This window comes from Eumetopias jubatus, unplaced genomic scaffold (genome assembly GCF_037043125.1).
Source record: "Eumetopias jubatus isolate StellerSeaLion01/CBP00866 unplaced genomic scaffold, mEumJub1_p1.0 scaffold_8, whole genome shotgun sequence".
Classification (NCBI taxonomy): Eukaryota; Metazoa; Chordata; class Mammalia; order Carnivora; family Otariidae; genus Eumetopias; species Eumetopias jubatus.
The window spans coordinates 114,931,459-114,949,852 of NW_028274814.1; the positions used below are offsets into that span (position 1 = coordinate 114,931,459).

Here is an 18,394-nt window from a genome sequence, read left to right on the forward strand (position 1 = left end):
ACAGTCTCGGATACATAAGGACCATTCTGCTGGGCAAGCAAGGGAGTTTGACTCCTTTCTGGTTTTTCACCCCATAATTCTCCCCATCATGTAAAAGCTTCATGCTGCTTTGGGGAGTATATTATTCATTTATTCTAGCCTCTATTCTGTGTTGCTATCATCTGGAAATCCCTACCTCATTCACTGAAGACTTGAGACCTGATTTAGTTTTTCTCTCAATCCCAATTTCTGCCAATTTCCTGGGAAACACAAAATACACAAAGAATTAAGAACACAGCCTCAACATTCATATCATCTTAATTCCTGGACCCTTACTCATTCTATTCAATCATTCACATGTAGGATCTTGTAACCACTTGAAATTGTTCCAAATGAAAAATTTCAACTGTCCTACTCCGTGACCACAACTTCCTGACCATCTTCCAATTTCATGACCTCATTTCTGTTCTTCAATGCCAAACAGACACTGACCTCAATTTTCTTCTAGCATTTATAGCTTATGCCTCATTTCTCTTCCTGAATCTAATACATGGATATGAGCTAACCTTAACTATTCTCTCAATGATTCAACATTCCTCCATTCCTTTCACCTTCAAATTCCCAATATAGACATCCAAAAAAAAAAAAAAGCCCAATCCTAGATCAATGTTGCAATCTACTGATTCCACACCTACATTTCTAAGCACTGTGAGAGCAAAATCATAAACCTTCACAGACTGCTGCCACTACAGAGTTCTAGAGTCCAACCTCCATCATATACTCAGAAGCATCTTGTCAATCCTTTCACTTGACTAAGGTGGTTCTTACCTTCAAATATTCACCTCAACAACTACTTAAAAGCTTCAATATTCTCTCCAGATTCTTAACATCTGCCTGCATTTCATTCAACTATTACCATCTCCAACTTTATCCAAAAAAACGGAGGAGGGGGGCAAATCTGGAATGATGCACCTTGATTTTCCATCCTCTTATCTATAAAGATAGATAGATCCATATTTACTTCCTTTCCTCAAGCTTCAAAAAATATTCTTCAAGAAAGGATAAGTTCAAGTTTACCACCACCCATTGTATCTGTTATCTCATAGCTTTTCAATACCTTATTACTTCTGTAACCTCTCCTTCAAGATCCTCAATTATTCCCTCTCTACCAGTCCCTTTGTCCTAGACTATAAACATGTTCAGGTATCTTTTGTTTTCAAACACACTTCCCAGAGCAAGCCCCACTCATCTCTGCCCAGTCTTTATAAAATTCATATTTAAATTTCAAAAGTAATTCAAATTTACTTTTCCAACTCATCTCTCATTTATTCATCAAAACTCAGCCATCTATCACTTTATTGAAATTATGTTTAACAAGGTCACTAACTTATTCTTAATATATGAGAATATATACTTATATAATTATAGTTTAATAAAATGGGCATTTTTCACTTATCATACTTGGCATCCCTACTACACATCCACATCTGTAGTTGCTGATTACTCCCAACTTTTGACTCTGCCCAATCTTTTGGCTTCCACTCTGCAGGTTCTCCTTAATTACTTTGATCATTCTCTTTCTTGGGGATGCTCTTCCTCCATTCATCTATGCCATTAAGTGCTAGTGTTTCCCAGAAGTCCTGTGTTATCAGTTACCTGTTCTCCCCACTACACTGCCTCCCTGGCTATCACATCTATTCTAATAATTCCATTTACCCCATATATAGTGATGTTTCTCACAGCTAATATATATAGCATGGTCCCCTCCTCTAAGCTTTAAATAAATTTATCCTCTAGGTGCCTCAACAATGTCCAAAACTGAACTCATCACACTGCCCAGTGAAATGTTGATTTGTCTCATGTTCACTCACACAATTGATGACACCTCCATTTACCACGTGCCCAGTGTTATCAATCTGGAAGTCATTCTCTTTCTTGTCCCTACAACTATTAAGTCCTACTTATTTTATTGCCCAAGTATTACTCATATTTGCCCTATGACATCTTTTAACAATTGCTTGAATGAAGGCATTATTATTTTCATCTAAACTACTGCATATATTAGTCTCTTAACTGAACTCCTGCTTCAGAATATTCCCTCCGAAATCCACCTCTCACAAAACCACAGCAATGACCTATTTAAAAACCAAATCTGGCCACAGGAGTTCCATCTCAAGACCTTTAATCCCATTCTACCTTCAAAGATAAATGTCACACAAGACCTTCTATACACTTACTCATGTCTAATGCTCTGGCCTCTTCTCTAACTAATCTCTAAATTACACTTTAAGCTCCAGCAAAACCTAACAGTTTAGTTCATATCAGCTTCAGTATCCTTGTCCTTGTTCTACTTGGAGTGTACTTCTTACTATAATCATCTTCACAAACCCGAAACATCTACATACCCTTTGCAATTCAAATTGTCACTTTTAAGAAGTTTCCAAAGACTGCTCTTTTCCAGACTCTACCTGAGTTAGATAACTGCCCTCTGTGCTACATAATAATTTTATATACACATATACACCTAGAATGACACTGACTACACCTCTTTAGTTTTTAGGACTTTTCATGTTTCCATAAGGAGAAACTGCCTGGCCTCTTTGACATTGTTTTCTTATTCTTCCCCAGGTAATAAGAATTTAACTAACTCAAAGTTTAGAATAAGGAACTAAGGCATGTTTAACTCACCCGTTGCTCTCCCCTCAGTCTAAGGGACAACCTGCCTATAAGAAGTTGAGAGCCTCATTTCCAGCTTTGTCTGTGACTGGATGAATAAATTTAATTCAGGGGTATAATATAAAAAAGCACATTTGGCTGCAGACCTATGCCAAATTCTTTACCTCAGTCTTACTACACTATCTCTTTGCTACTCTTTACAGTAAAAGTCCTAGAGTTATCTATATTCATTTTATCAAACTCTCTCTTCCCATTTTCTCTTGAACCCCTTCCATTAGGCTTTCATACATCCTTCTCTATCCAAGTTGCTCTTACCAATGTCATCAATGACCTCCATGTTGCCAAGTCCAGTAGGATTCTCAGTCTTCATCTTGTTTGACCTCCATCCTTCTAACTACCCAGGACAAACTTCTTGGTATCATACTTGACTTCTCTATATCCCACATCAATCTATCAGTAAATGTGTCAGCTTTACCTTTAAAATATACATAGAATCTAACGATTTCTCACTACCTGCACTGTTTCCACTCTGATCCAAGCCATATCATTTCTTATCTGGATCACTGTAGTAGTCTTAGCTAATTTCTTTGCTTATACTCATGTGTTCCTACAGTCTACTCTCAATACAGCAGCCAGAGAAATCCTGTGAAATTATAAGTCAGATCATGTTACTCCTTTGCTCAGAACCCTTCAACGATTTCTCATATCACTCACAGTAAAATCCTTAAAATGATCTATGAGGCCTGACATGTTCTCATTCTCTGTGATCTCTATGACTCTGTGCCCCACTTACCCTTCTTATCACTTATACCACTGCAGTCACTGGCTTCCTGATATTTCTTAGACATGCTCCCACTTCAGGGTCTTTTAATGTATTGATGCTCTCTCTGATATCCACATACCTCACACTCCCATTTCCTTCGAGTCTTTCATCTTCTGAGAGGCCCTCCCGGCCAATCCTATCTAACACTGCAGTCCCACCTCCAGACCCCCAGATCCTTCCTACTCCCTGTTTCTTTTTCATCTCCATAGCACTTGTCACCATCTAACACACTACATATTTTGCCTATTTACCTTGGCTTTTCTTTGTCTCCCTCACTAAATTCCATGAGAGCAGACAGCTTTGTCTATTTCATTTGCTGCCATATCCACAAAATCACTTCCTTGGCTAAGAGTAGACATTAATACACATTTGTTGACTGGATAAATGAAAAAACAAGTAAATGAGTACAATATTTTTGTCTCTATCCATATGACTCCCATCCCACTCTCCAAACTCAGAAGGGTAAGAGAGACATATTACTTACAGCCTCTTTAAATTCCAACATTGTTTCTGTGTGCACATCATTAGACTGCAATTTTCTAGAAGGCAGGCACTGTGTCTTACTCATCTCTTTATTTTCAGTGCTTACCATAATGCCTGACATATAGTGCTCAATAATATTCAATGAATTAATGAAAGATTGAAGGAAAAAATGAATGTCAAAGTCAAATTCATTTCAAATACTTGGGCACCCTCTTCCCCTCGCTATAACAAAACAAAAATTTTACTTCTTTCAATTTTGTAAGCCATGCTATAGAATCCATACATATTTAACCCAATCACTTATATTTTCTATACCTACAATTCTAATGTTCATATTATAGTTCTAAAGCAGGGAAAGACTTGACCAAAAATTACTAAGTTCTTCTGTAGAAAATACAAAATGTTTTTTATTGGGCTAACTAAATCAGGAAATTTTATTTGCATTTTTTAAGTTTTTCAAACAGGGTACTTTTAAAAATAATAAGTAATAAAAAATTTATTTTGTATACATAATTTAATAGATTTTATTTAAATAGGTAAATTTATTTAGTAAAGAAATTTAATAAAATTTAAATATTTTATATAAATAAGTCTATGTATAATAATAAATCTAGTTATGATCATTTTAAAATAGAAAATTTCAACATAGCAATTAAAAGTAAAAGATTTTCTGGTCATCCAGATACTGAAAATTATCAAAGCCCTTCGTAATCAAGTTTTTCGCATTATCTAGTTTTACCAGAACAAAAGAATGATGATTCGGTTAATTTCTGTTTAAAAGGCTAATAATTCAAATACTAATATTTACCTGAGCTTCTCGAAGTTTTGCTGTAGTGCTTTGCTGAAGAGCTTGTTGTTCTTGATGTTGTTGCTTTGTTTTATCTAATTGATGCTGCAATTCTGTAGAATTTGTTACTTTTTCCTTCAACTTAAAAAAAAAATGTAGATTGTCAGCTCACGATTTAAAGGCATAATGCTATCATTCATAAATATCTGGCATTATACTCTGGAAAACAGTATGAAGTTTCCTCAAAAAGTTGAAAATCGAGCTACCCTATGACCCAGCAATTGCACTACCGGGTTTTTCCCAAGATATAAATGTAGTGATGCAGAGGGGTACCAGCACCCCAATGTTTATAGCAGCAATGTCCACATAGCCAAACTATGGAAAGAGCCTAGATGTCCACTGATGGATGAATAGATAAAGAAGATGTGGTATATATATACAATGGATTATTATGCAGCCATCAAAAAATGAAATCTTGCCATTTGCAACAATGTGGATGGAACTAGAGGGTATTATGCTAAGCGAAATAAGTCAGTCAGAGAAAGACAATTATCATATGACCTCACTGACATGTGCAATTTGAGAAACAAGGCAGCGGATCATGGGGGAAGAGAGGGAAAAATGAAACGTGACTAAACCAGAGAGGGAGACAAACCGTAAGAGACTCTTAATCTCAAGAAACAAACTGAGGGTTGCTGGAGTAGAGGGGGGTGGGAGGGATGGAGTAGCTGGGTGATGGACACTGGGGAGTGTATGTGCTATGGTGAGCGCTGTGAATTGTGTAAGACTGATGAGTCATAGACCTGTACCCCTGAAACAAATAATACATTATATATTAATCAAAAAAGAACTATCAAAAAAAAAGCAGTATCTCATTACTTACAGAATCTTAATCTCATGATTATGAAACTATTCCCTAGGAATATACTCTAATCCTAGAACATAATTCTTTCCCTAGGTTGGCATTTAGTTTATTAATGCTTTTTTGTATACTAATATGATCAAGGAATTGATTACATACAGATTTTTTTGTAAAAATATTCTAAACCACAGTATCAGTATTTGTTTTGTTTTTTTCTACAACATAATTATTGCTTACTGGAAAAGAATGGGTTATCTATCATGTCTAAGATTCTGGATCTAGAAGAAAATCTGTTGATGAAGCTACAGATTTTAACTCTCAATGTTTGTTCAATTCTAGTAAAAGATATAATTTAATGATAACTTTTACTTTAACCAAAAAATAGTTACCATTATTGGCAACCACACCTTTAATTAGGATAGCATTCAATCTTATGCTTAAATTGCAAAAGTGAAAATCCTTAAATGCAAGCTCAAAGTTTATAAGCACCAAATACATGTCATTTTTAAAGATCCTCACCAACTGTGTTCATGCTTCACTGTTTTATTGTGAAGTTATCCTTCCTGGGCAGGAAGACTCCTCCCCTTCAGCAGCCTAATAAAGGTTCACCCCCAGAATCTTTCTTACCTAAGCTAAAGGAGTAGTCTTCTTAACACATTTTAATTGAGAACTTTAGAGAACACAGTCACAACAAAATGACCTAATATATTTAATAATAAGTAGGATGTTTTTAGTGGGGAGAAATAAATGTCACAATTTAAAGTAAAAATGTCTAATTAAAGCTCTTAACAATGAAAAAAATGAACCATAATACTATTTAAGATGCCTCAAATCTATCAATAAACTTGCTACTATAAACTCACTTGAAATTAGCTTACCTGTTCTTCTAAACGAGAAAGTTTAAGCTGTAGATCAGCCACTTGTTGTTCTTTATCCATCAACTTTTCACTTGAAAGTTGTCTCTGTTCCTTTAGCCTACCATGAGCTTCACCTAGTTGGCGCTCTGTCTCCAGAAGTTTGCTATGTAACTTTAAAAAAGAGAAAGTTTGTATAGTACATATGTAAAAACACACACACACACTCATCACCACATCACTACCACCACCTACCTACCTTCTAAACAATGTTTTCTTTTTCACCAAGGTAAGTATAAATCTTAATTTTCATACACTTTGGGGGAACCTAAGATTCAGCTGAATTTTAATCACATAAATTATGATGGATCACATAAAACTGTGATTAAACATCACAATTTGGGGGCTTTTTGTTCTCTTAAACAAACAAACAAAAATACAGTGAACCAAAGGCTCTTGTTTGGACTTGAGTGTTAGAATCACTTGAGGGGCTTAAAATAATAAAATAAAATTTAAAAATCAGGATGCTCAGGGCACCTGGGTGGCTCAGTCGGTTAAGCTTCCGACTCAGCGCAGGTCTTGATCTCAGGGTCATGAGTCCAATTAAAAAAAAAAAAAAATCAAGACCCTCAGGGCACACACTCAGACCTATTCCATAGTATTTTTTTTTTTAATTTCATAGTGAATCTTGCTTTTTCACAGTTACAAACCACCACAATTAACTTCTTACATTTGGGTATTGAACAGAGCACAAAGCATTCCCAAGTCCTCGAACTGGCACATAATTTCTAAATAAAAGAGAAGAAAGAATATTTTTTAAAAAATATTAGGTGGCCCTCATTCATTAACTTTAAAATTGCCACCCAGTTAAAACTAAAGGAAAGATTTACCCTGGAACTAAGAACTATCACTTTCTCAAATTCTTTATTTTCTCTAATACTACTAGAAACAGTAGTCAGTTTCTCTTGGGGGAGGGGGAAGTTCCATTAAAAAAAAGAAAAAAGTCTGTATTAATTTCAAAAGAAAACTGCATGAGTGCTGGGAATATAGAACAAAAATGAGGTGTATGATATTTTAAAAAGCTGCAAGACATTTGGCAAGGCTTACACACTAAGAATGCTCCTACACACCAGTCTCATAACACATGCAAATGCATGTGCCTCAGCAAAATTAAAAATTAATAACATTCTGTACAATTGATTTCAATCAAAACTGTTCCATGTTAAATGTGAAAATATTCAGAATCTATAGCCTCTGTGTCATATTTATATTTATATGCACTACACTTGCATTTTTCTCCATAAAAATTCATAGTTGGACAGGATAAAGCAAAGTTATTTTTTTTTAAAGATTTATTTATTTGTCAGAGAGAGAGAGAGAGAGCACAAGCAGGGGCAGCAGCAGGCAGAGGGAAAAGCAGGCTCCCCAGTGAGCAGGGAGCCCAAAACGGGACTCTGTCCCAGGCCCCTGGGATCATGACCTGAGCCGAAGGCAGATGTTTAACTGACTGAGCCACCCAGCCGTCCCAGGATAAAATAAAATTCTATCAGAAAAGTGGTCACCCACTATTTTCTAATGCTGTGAAACAACCTGTGGCTATTAGAACACACTCTATCCTTAATAAAGAAAACGAAAGTTAATTTTTAAAGTAAAACATGTTCCCATCTAGCTAAAACAAGAATCAGTACCAGTTAAAGAGAATGCATTTATTTTATCTTTGTCCTTAGCCAGCACTCTGACATCTTTCTTTTTGTTCCTCTTCTTAATATGCAGTGGATTCGCTCTATAAGTCCCAAACCTTCTCCTTCTCACTACAATAATTAGGTACAATCCTGATATGTGAAAGCAAAGGAGGCCTTCAAGGTAAACTCATATTTCAAGCACTCAAAGTGTGTGATCTCTTACAAACAGGAATCATCCACATCTAGTTCTTAAACTTGCTGGATAAGAATCTCTGGCTGATGAAGAGGTACAAACTACAGTTATAAAATAAGTCACAGAGGTGAAAAGTACAGCATAGCAAACACAGTCAATAATACCGTAATAACATGGTAGTGACAGACGGTAACTACACTCACCATGATGAGCATTCAGTAATGTATAGAACTGTCAAATTACCATGTTGTACACATACCAAATAAAAGAATCTCCTGATATCATTGTTAATGCACAGATAATTAGACTCCTCCCATTAAGTTTAGATTTAATACATTTGAGCTAAAGCTCAGAAACCCATGTTTTCATAACAAGAATCAGATGATGTTCAGCTTCAGGAAACTTGCCAAAAAGTAACACTTTAAAAAAGCAGTTTTCAAACTCAACTGCATAATACAATTACAGAGAAAACATCTGAATATGCCAGTGCCCAGGACTATGCCAGAGATTATGATTTAACTGGACCAAGGGTGAGGCCCTGACACTGTTAATTTTTTAAATCTCCCCAGGTGATTCTGATGTGCAGACGGAACTGAGAACCAACCAAATTAAAGAGAACTATTGCTCTGAAGTGTAGATTTACTAAAGGGGCAAGAAAAAGGGATACATACTATAAATAACTTTGTCATTCATTACTGTACAATTCCTGGAAATCCCTGATCTTTAATTTTAAAAAATCCCTGATTTTTAATTAAAAAAAAAAAGAATCCCAAAAGAGGCTGTCTAAGGGTGGGAGCAGGCCAAAATTGCTTAAACAATGATGTCTATACCATTTTAGAGTAAACATGTTAAAGAAAAAGAGGTTAAATCAAGAGTAAAAACAGTAAACACTGGAATTATTAATAGAATGGTCTACCCTAAAATCACAATCATTTTGAGATATACATATATATGTATATACTCTATAATAAATTCAGTTTGTATACCTATAGACATAATTCTTTACTCATTACACTCCTAACAATATTTACTAAGTGCCAGGCCCTATTCTAAATGCAAATATTAACTAATTTAATCCTTATATATATAGCCCTATGAAGAAGATTCCATTATTATCCATATCAGAGATGAGCAAACAGGTCCAAGTTAAATACTGTGCCTGAGATCACACAGCTTGTAAGCCACAGAACTGAAACTCAGGCAGCTGGTTTCTAAATCCACTATGCTGCGGACCTGGGTGGCTCAATCAGTTAAGCGTCTGCCTTGGGCTCAGGTCATGATCCAGGGATCCTGGGATCAAGCCCTGGGAACAAGTGCTGAGTCGGGCTCCTTGCCCAACAGGGAGTCTGCTTCTGCCTCTCCCTCTGCCCCTCCCCACCACCCCTCACCCCCCATCATGTTCTCTCTCTCTCTCTCACAAATAAATAAAATCTTTAAAATAAATAAATCCACTGTGCTATTCAAGATGCATGTTAGATAATTTTTAAAAGTTAAAATGATGACATCTAATTTTTAATTATGGAACATCGTTATCTGCACATCTGTGGCTATTTTAGAACTGCTCATAAACACAAATATGAAGCCTATATGCTGCTTTGTCTTCAAGTCCTCTGTTCACAGCTGCCACTATCTACTTTTGTCACTCCCAAAATGGGTGCTAAGGATACAATACAGAGCAAAATGAAACCAGTTCATGCCTACACTCTTTAAGGATATAAAAAATATTTTAAAAAGCTTAAGGTGAGATTCACTTCCATCCTTCCAATAAATATTTGCTGTAAGGGATGCCTGGGTCGCTCAGTCAATTAAGCTTATGCCTTCGGCTCAGGTCATGAGCCCAGGATCCTGGGATGGAGCCCCGCATCAGGCTCCCTGCCCAGTGGGAAGCCTGCTTCTCCCTCTCCCTCTGCCTGCCCCTCCTCCTGCTTGTGCTCTCTCTCTCTCTCTCTCTGACAAATAAATAAAATCTTTAAAAAAAGTATTTGCTGAAAGTCCTAAGCATAGAGGCTGACAGTATAAAATAAAACAAATTTCTCACATTAAGGAGTTCACAGTCCAATGGGATTGGTAGACAATATGCAAGTAAACAAAAAACTAATTATACACTGTAAAGTGTTATAAAGAAGAATAAAAAAGCCTGCTGAAATAAAGAAGGGGAAACAAGCTATTTAAAGAGAGCAGTCCTGGAAGTCCTTACTGACAAAATGACACCTGAGCCAGCCTTTTGAAGAACCGGTGTCAAGGGCATACTAAGAAAAAAAGATGGGCAAAGGACCTAAGGCAAGAAAGCACTTGAAGCACTGGTGTGTTTGAGTAACTAAAAGGAGATCAACATAGCTTAACAGTGGTAGGAGATGAGTTTGAAGGCACAGTGTGGGCCATGCTACTTGTAGAAACTCACATGCCAAAGTAAGACATCTGGATTCAATTCGAAGTGTAACGCAAAGCCACTATAAGCAGACAAAGTGATATCCTTCATGTTCTAGAAAGATGTCTCTGGCTTCTGCATGGAAAACAGATTAAGGAGGTCACTAGAAGGAAAACTTTAAGAAGGCCAAAATAGTGGCTTAAATTAAGAGCAGGGGCACTGTAGATGAAGAGAAGGGGACAGATTTGAAACATACTAAGGTAGAATGCGAACAGCATGCTAAAAGAAAGAAGATAAATGGTATAACTTCAAGGTCTTCAGTATGATCTCTTTTATTTATTACAGAATTGTGACTAAACCAACTAATCACATGTTCAAGTCTTTGTATAAAAATATGTTTGAGTAGGTTCTCAAAATTTCCTCATGCCCCTCCTCCGACTGAAAACCAATAAAGCCCAAATTCCTTGGCCTGCTATTCAAGACCCTACATAAAATAAGATTCTAAATGCTCTTTCCAATCACAGTAGTCCACTTCTATTACACACACCCTATCTTAAGAGATGTCCCTTCCTGGTTCTTGTAATACTTTCTTGACACTAGTTTACTCTCACTAAATCTTCTGCCTGGAAGATTCTCCTACCTCCACAATGTCATTTGTCAATACCTATCTAATATTCATAATTTTATGTACCACCTCTGTCTCACGCAAAGCTTTTCCTGATCACATAACTGGATAAAATAATTACACAAATGAAGTACTGTGGGGGAAGAAAATAGAAAAGGAACTCTTCCAAATTCCCATCATACACAGGATCATTTTATTATAATCCTCACATTCTTTGAAATAGGATAGCACTTGCCTTATCCTCAATGAGATTTACATAATCCCTCAAAGTAAGTACAGTTTCCTTTTTCAGTTCTATATCTCCCAACAAATAAAACATGTCTTTTAGAAACCATTAAGTGCTAATTTTATCTGAAATGAACATCAAATATCTAAGTTATCCACTAAAACATTTGCTGATTAACAACCAATGTATGTGGGATGCCTCGGTGGCTCAGTCAGTTAAGGGTCCGACTCTTGATTTTAGCTCAGATCATGATCTGAGGGGTCATGAGATCGAGCCCCTTGTCAGGTTCTGCATTCAGTGCAGAGTCAGCTTGAGTTTCTCTTTCTCCTTCTCCCTTTGCCCCTCCCTCAGCTCTCTCTCTCTCTAATAAATAAATCTTTAAAAAACAAAACAAAAAAACAAGCAATGTGCCAGGTAGTGAAAATAAAAAATGAGGAAGACATGGTCTTTGCACCCGAAGAGTTCAGAATCTAGTGAAGAAAGACACGTAAGTTATGATAATATACTATACTGTGGTAAGTAAAACAATCAAAATATATACGTGCTTAAGCCATCTTTGGGGGGGTCAGGGAGGGAGAAATGGCAATGTTCAGAAAAGGATTACTAGAAAAGTAACAAGTGAGGTAAGCAGTGTGTTAATCAAGGAGAAGAGAAATAGGAAGAATATATCAGGCCAAGAACACAGAAGGACTGAAGCCATAAAAGCAAGTATTATAGTGGCAATGTCTAAAATAGCCAACTGTGGAAAGAGCCGAGATGCCCTTCAACAGATGAATGGATAAAGAAGATGTGGTCCATATATACAATGGAATATTACTGAGCCATCAGAAAGGATGAATACCCCCCATTTGCATTAACATGGATAGAACTGGAGGGGATTATGCTAAGTGAAATAAATCAAGCAGAGAAAGACAATCATCATATGGTTTCACTCATACGTGGAACATAAGGAATAGAGCAGAGGACCACAGGGGAAGGGAGGGAAAACTGAATGGGAAGAAATCAGAGAGAGAGACAAACCATAGGAGACTCTGGACTCCAGGAAATACACTGAGGGTTACAGAAGGGAGAGGGTGGGGGGATGGAGTAACCGGGTGATGGGTATTAAGAAGGGCACATGTTATGATAAGCACTGGTTGTTAAATGCAACTAATCAATCGCTGAACCCTATATCAAAAACTTATGATGTACCAAATGCTGGCTAACTGAACATAATAAAAAAAAAAAAGGAAGTATCACTACCATTTAAGTGAAAATAGTTGAATATTATCAAAAAAGTGGCTGAGGACTTTAATGTCCCCCAAATTTCCATTTTTCAACCAATATTTAATGTTACCTAGAAGAAATAATAAGAATAGAGAACTTAAATTTAAGTTAGATATTATTATAAAAATAGCTGTTAGGACTAATTTATTTTTTTCTTTTAAAATATAGATATTTTTACATTATTGGTTTAACCATTACATTTTGAAAATTTAGTAACAAAAAAAGAAAAATGATAAGAATTTCTAAATTAAAGAATTATCAATAATTTGAATTAATTACAATTAACTAATACGTGCTGAGTACCTACCATGTGCCAGGTACCATCCTAAGCAATTTATAGGTATTAATTTATAAACACTTCACAACAATACTATATGATGGGTGCTAAGATTTCTTTCTCATTAAGGAAAATTGAAATGAAATTAAAGGAAATGAAATCTGACTCAAAACTGCTGGTTGTGAAAATTAATTTTTTTAAATGACAATATTTTTTTAATGAACTGTAATATGATCAAATAACTATCAAGCACACTAAGAAACCAAAGAAGGAAAACAATAAATAAAAGTAACATCTCTTACTTGATTAACTTCACTTTGGAGCTGTAACCCGTGCTGGTCTTTTTCTTCTCTCTGCTGTTGCAGCTGTTTAAACTCAGCCTTAAGATGCTGGTACTTGGTCTCCACTTCTGATAATTCTTCTTTGAGCTTTTGTGTAGCTTCTCCCTTTTCACCTAGTTCTGCCTGTATTCTCTGCAGGGAGTTTTCAGATGCAGATAATCTTGACTGAAGCTGTTGACAATCTAAGTCTTTTTGATGAAGGCTTGCTTGTATATTCTTTTTACTCACACATTCTTCATTATGTTTCTCCTCTAACTGAGTAAACTCCAGGTCTTTCTTCAGCAACTTTTCAGACAAGTTCTGAAATATCAATGTAAAAATTTCCTTTGCTAATATTTATAATTATTCAAATTATTCAATCTTTACAGCAGTACCATCAAAATTAGTCAAAACTACACTATAAAAACAGTGAATATATTCTAGCCAAAAAGGATTAAATTATTACATCCTAACTTATTTTATTATTGGCCCACTTGACTAAGCTCTACTAATATAATTTAAGAATTACCAACAAAATTTTGACACAAAATGAAACACTAAAATCTAGTAGATTCTTCAGGGTATGCAACATATTTATATTCTCCCATTTGAGTTGAACACTAAAACTACCTTCTATCATCAAAAATTATTTTGAATGGGTGCCTGGGTTGCTGTTGGTTAAGTGACTGCCTTTGGCTCAGGTCATGATCCTGGAGTCCCAGGATCAAGTCCCGCATCCGGCTGCCTGACCCTCCTCCCTCTCATGCTATCATTCTCTCTCAATAAATAAAAACCTTTTAAAAAATTATTCTGGATAACAAAATACAATGGCAATTCTGATTTGGGGTGTTATAATTTCATAGTTGATAAGAGCTTTAGCATAACAATACTATTCACTGCTCTAGTATGCAGATGCTATGATTCTTTATTTTTGCTCTTCTTGATAAAGACTTTTTTTTTTTAGATTTTATTTATTTATTTGACAGAGAGAGACATAGCGAGAGCAGGAACACAAGTAGGGGAGTGGGAGAGGGAGAAGCAGGCTTCCTGCGGAGCAGGGAGCCCGATGTGGGACTCGATCCCAGGACCCTGGGATCATGACCTGAGCCGAAGGCAGACACTTAATGACTGAGCCACCCAGGCGCCCCTTGATAAAGACTATTTTTAAGAGTCACAAGGTTAAGATTAACTCAAATTTCTTTCTAGCTGTGTAAAAACAGTGATTTAAAAATAATTTACCTGCCTTATATTTTGTTATTTTACTCAATGAATTATCAAGTACAAAATATAAAAATGACACTTCCAATCAAAGATCTGGACCAACCAGTCTAATCAAATGTCAAAATCCGGCTTCAGTGGAATTGTTACAACTAATACTGAATATTTTAAGTCTACATACTTACACATAACACATGGATCAGAACTTTGACTCAATTCTATAAGGAAGATAGCTAGGATAGGAAGCCACTATAAGCATCGGACGACTCAATCTGTGGACATTTATTATACCTATTCCACCCCTTCATCATATTTACCCTATTTTTGTACATATATAAGTTTTCTTTCTTTAAAATTTTGAGAGGCAGTTTCTTCTAACAGACCAAAATACGCTCAAAATCTAGTGTGTGGCACTGATCTATTCACCAGCCTGATCATATTTGATCATATTCTTTTTTTATCTTTTTCTTTTTCTTTCTATTTTCTTTCTTTCCCTTTCTTTTCTCCTGGTTTCAGGGCTCTTCTGATTTGTTTAGTGTATATTTTTCTGGGGCACTGTTACCCTGTTAGCATTTTATTCTCTCATTCATCTATTCTCCTCTGGACAAAACGACAAGATGGAAAAAATCGCCTCAAAAAAAAAGAACAAGAGGCAGTACGTCCTTCCAGGGACCTAATCAATACGGACATTAGTAAGATGTCGGAACTAGAGTTCAGAATGACGATTATAAAGATACTAGCTGGGCTTGAAAAAAGCATGGAAGATACTAGAGAAACCCTTTCTGGAGAAATAAAAGAACTAAAATCTAACCAAGTCGAAATCAAAAACGCTATTAATGAGGTGCAATCAAAAATGGAGGCTCTAACTGCTAGAATTAATGAGGCAGAAGAGAGAATTAGTGATATACAAGACCAAATGATGGAGAATAAAGAAGCTGAGAAAAAGAGAGATAACTACTCGATCACAAGGGCAGAATTCAAGAGATAAGTGATACCATAAGATGAAACAATATTAGAATTGGGATCCCAGAAGAAGAAGAAAGGGAGAGAGAGGCAGAAGTTATATTGGAGCAAATTATAACAGAGAACTTCCCTAATGTGGGGAAGGAAACAGGCATCAAAATTCGGGAGACACAGAGAACCCCCCTCAAAATCAATAAAAATAGGTCAACACCCCGACATCTAATAGTAAAACTTACGAGTCTCAGAGACAAAGAGAAAATCCTGAAAGCAGCTCGGGACAAGAGGTCTGTAACCTACAATGGTAGAAACATTAGATTGGCCACAGAACTATTCACAGAGACCAGATAGACCAGAAAAGACTGGCATGATATATTCAGAGCACTAAATGAGAAAAATATGCAGCCAAGAATACTATATCCAGCTAGGCTGTCACTGAAAATAGGAGGAGAGATAAAAAGCTTCCAGGACAAACAAAAACTAAAGGAATTTGCAAATACATCTAAGCAAAGAGAGAGCCTAAAAGTAACATAGACCAGAAAGGAACACAGACAATATACAGTAACAGCCACCTTACAGGCAATACAATGGCACTAAATTCACATCTTTCAATAGTCACCCTGAATGTAAATGTGCTAAATGCCCCAATCAAAAGACACAGGGTATCAGATTGGATAAAAAAACAAGACCCATCGATATGCTGTCTGCAAGAGACTCATTTTAGACCCAAAGACACCCCCAGATTGAAAGTAAGGGAGTGGAAAACAATTTACCATGCTAATGGACACCAAAAGAAAGCTGGGGGGGGGCAATCCTTATATCAGACAAATTAGATTTTAAACCAAAGACTGTAATAAGAGATGAGGAAGCACACTATATCCTACTTAAAGGGTCTAACCAACAAGATTTTATTTATTTATTTGAGAGAGAAAGAATGAGAGATAGAGAGCACGAGAGGGAAGAGGGTCAGAGGGAGAAGCAGACTCCCTGCTGAGCAGGGAGCCCGATGTGGGACTCGATCCCGGGACTTCAGGATCATGACCTGAGCCGAAGGCAGTCGCTTAACCAACTGAGCCACCCAGGCGCCCGACAAGAAGATCTAACAATTGTAAATATCTATGCCCCTAACATGAGACTAGCCAATTATATAAGCCAATTAATAACAAAATCAAAGAAACACATTGACAACAATACAATAATAGTAGGGGATTTTAACATCCCTCTCACTGAAATGGACAGATCATATAAGCAAAAGATCAGCAAGGAAATAAAGACTTTAAATGACACACTGGACCAAATGGACTTCACAGATATATTCAGAACATTCCATCCCAAAGCAACAGAATACACATTCTTCTCTAGTGTCCATGGAACATTCTCCAGAATAGATCACATCCTAGGTCACAAATCGGGTCTCAACTAGTACCAAAAGACTGGGATATTTTCGGACCACAATGCTTTGAAACTAGAACTCAATCACAGGAGGAAAGTGGAAAGAACTCAAATACCTGGAGGCTAAAAAGCATCCTACTAAAGAATGAATGGGTCAACCAGGAAATTAAAGAAGAATTAAAAAAATTCATGGAAACAAATGAATATGAAAACACAACTGTTCAAAATCTTTGGGATGCAGCAAAGGTGGTCCTAAGAGGAAAGTACAGAGCAATACAAGCCTTTCTCAAGAAACAAGAAAGGTTTCGGGCTGCCTGGGTGGCTCAGTTGGTTAAGCATCTGCCTTTGGCTCGGGTCGTGATCTCTGGGTCCTGTGATTGAGCCCCACATCCCCACAGCAGGAGCCTGCTTCTCCCTCTCCCCCCCGCCGCTCGTGCTCTCTCTCGCTCTCTCTCTCAAATGAATGAAGTCTTTAAAAAAAAAAAAAAAGAAACAAGAAAGGTCTTAAATACACAACCTAACCCTACACTTAAAGGAGCTGGAGAAAGAAGAGCAAATAAAGCCTAACCCCAGCAGGAGAAGAGAAATAATAAAGATCAGAGCAGAAATCAATGAAACAGAAACCAAAAGAACAGTAGAACAGATCAATGAAACTAGGAGCTGGTTTTTTGAAAGAATTAATAAGATTGATAAACCCCTGGCCAGACTTACCAAAAAGAAAGGAGAAATGACCCAAATGAATAAAATCATGAATGAAAGAGGACAGATCAAAACCAACACCAAAGAAATACAAACAATTATAAGAACATATTATGAGCAACGATATGCCAGCAAATTAGATAATCTGGAAGAAATGGATGCATTCCTAGAGATGTATAAACTACCAAAACTCAACCAGGAAGAAATACAAAACCTGAACAGACCTATAACCACTAAGGAAACTGAAGCAGTAATCAAAAACCTCCCAACAAACAAGAGCCCAGGGCCAGATGGCTTCCCAGGGGAATTCTACCAAACATTTCAAGAAGAATTAATACCTATTCTTCTGAAACTGTTCCAAAAAATCGAAATGGAAGGAAAACTTCCAAACATTTTTGAAGTTGAAATGAAAATGAAAAACCCACAGCAAATATCATTCTCAATGGGGAAAAACCGAGAGCTTTCCCCCTAAGATCAGGAACACGGCAGGGATGTCCACTATCACCACTGCTATTCAACATAGTACTAGAAGTCCTAGCCACAGCAATCAGACAACAAAAAGAAATAAAAGGCATCCGAATCAGCAAAGAAGTCTAACTCTTACTCTTTGCAGATGATATGATACTTTATGTGGAAAACCCAAAAGACTCCACCCCAAAACTGCTAGAACTCATACAGGAATTCAGTAAAGTGGCAGGATATAA

At 36.5% G+C, this 18,394-nt stretch overlaps 1 protein-coding gene across 2 annotated transcripts in view; it reads right to left on the minus strand.

The window, feature by feature from the left end:
* The window catches only part of EEA1 (early endosome antigen 1), a 125,310-nt gene that overhangs the window by 42,234 nt on the left and 64,682 nt on the right, over positions 1-18,394 (minus strand). For both annotated transcript variants that reach the window (XM_028105495.2, XM_088025284.1), the window contains 3 exons: positions 13,404-13,742; positions 6,489-6,638; positions 4,770-4,889 (listed from right to left, as the gene is read on the minus strand). In XM_028105495.2, coding sequence (XP_027961296.2) covers positions 4,770-4,889; positions 6,489-6,638; positions 13,404-13,742 — 609 coding nt within the window. The remainder of the gene's footprint in view (positions 1-4,769; positions 4,890-6,488; positions 6,639-13,403; positions 13,743-18,394) is intronic.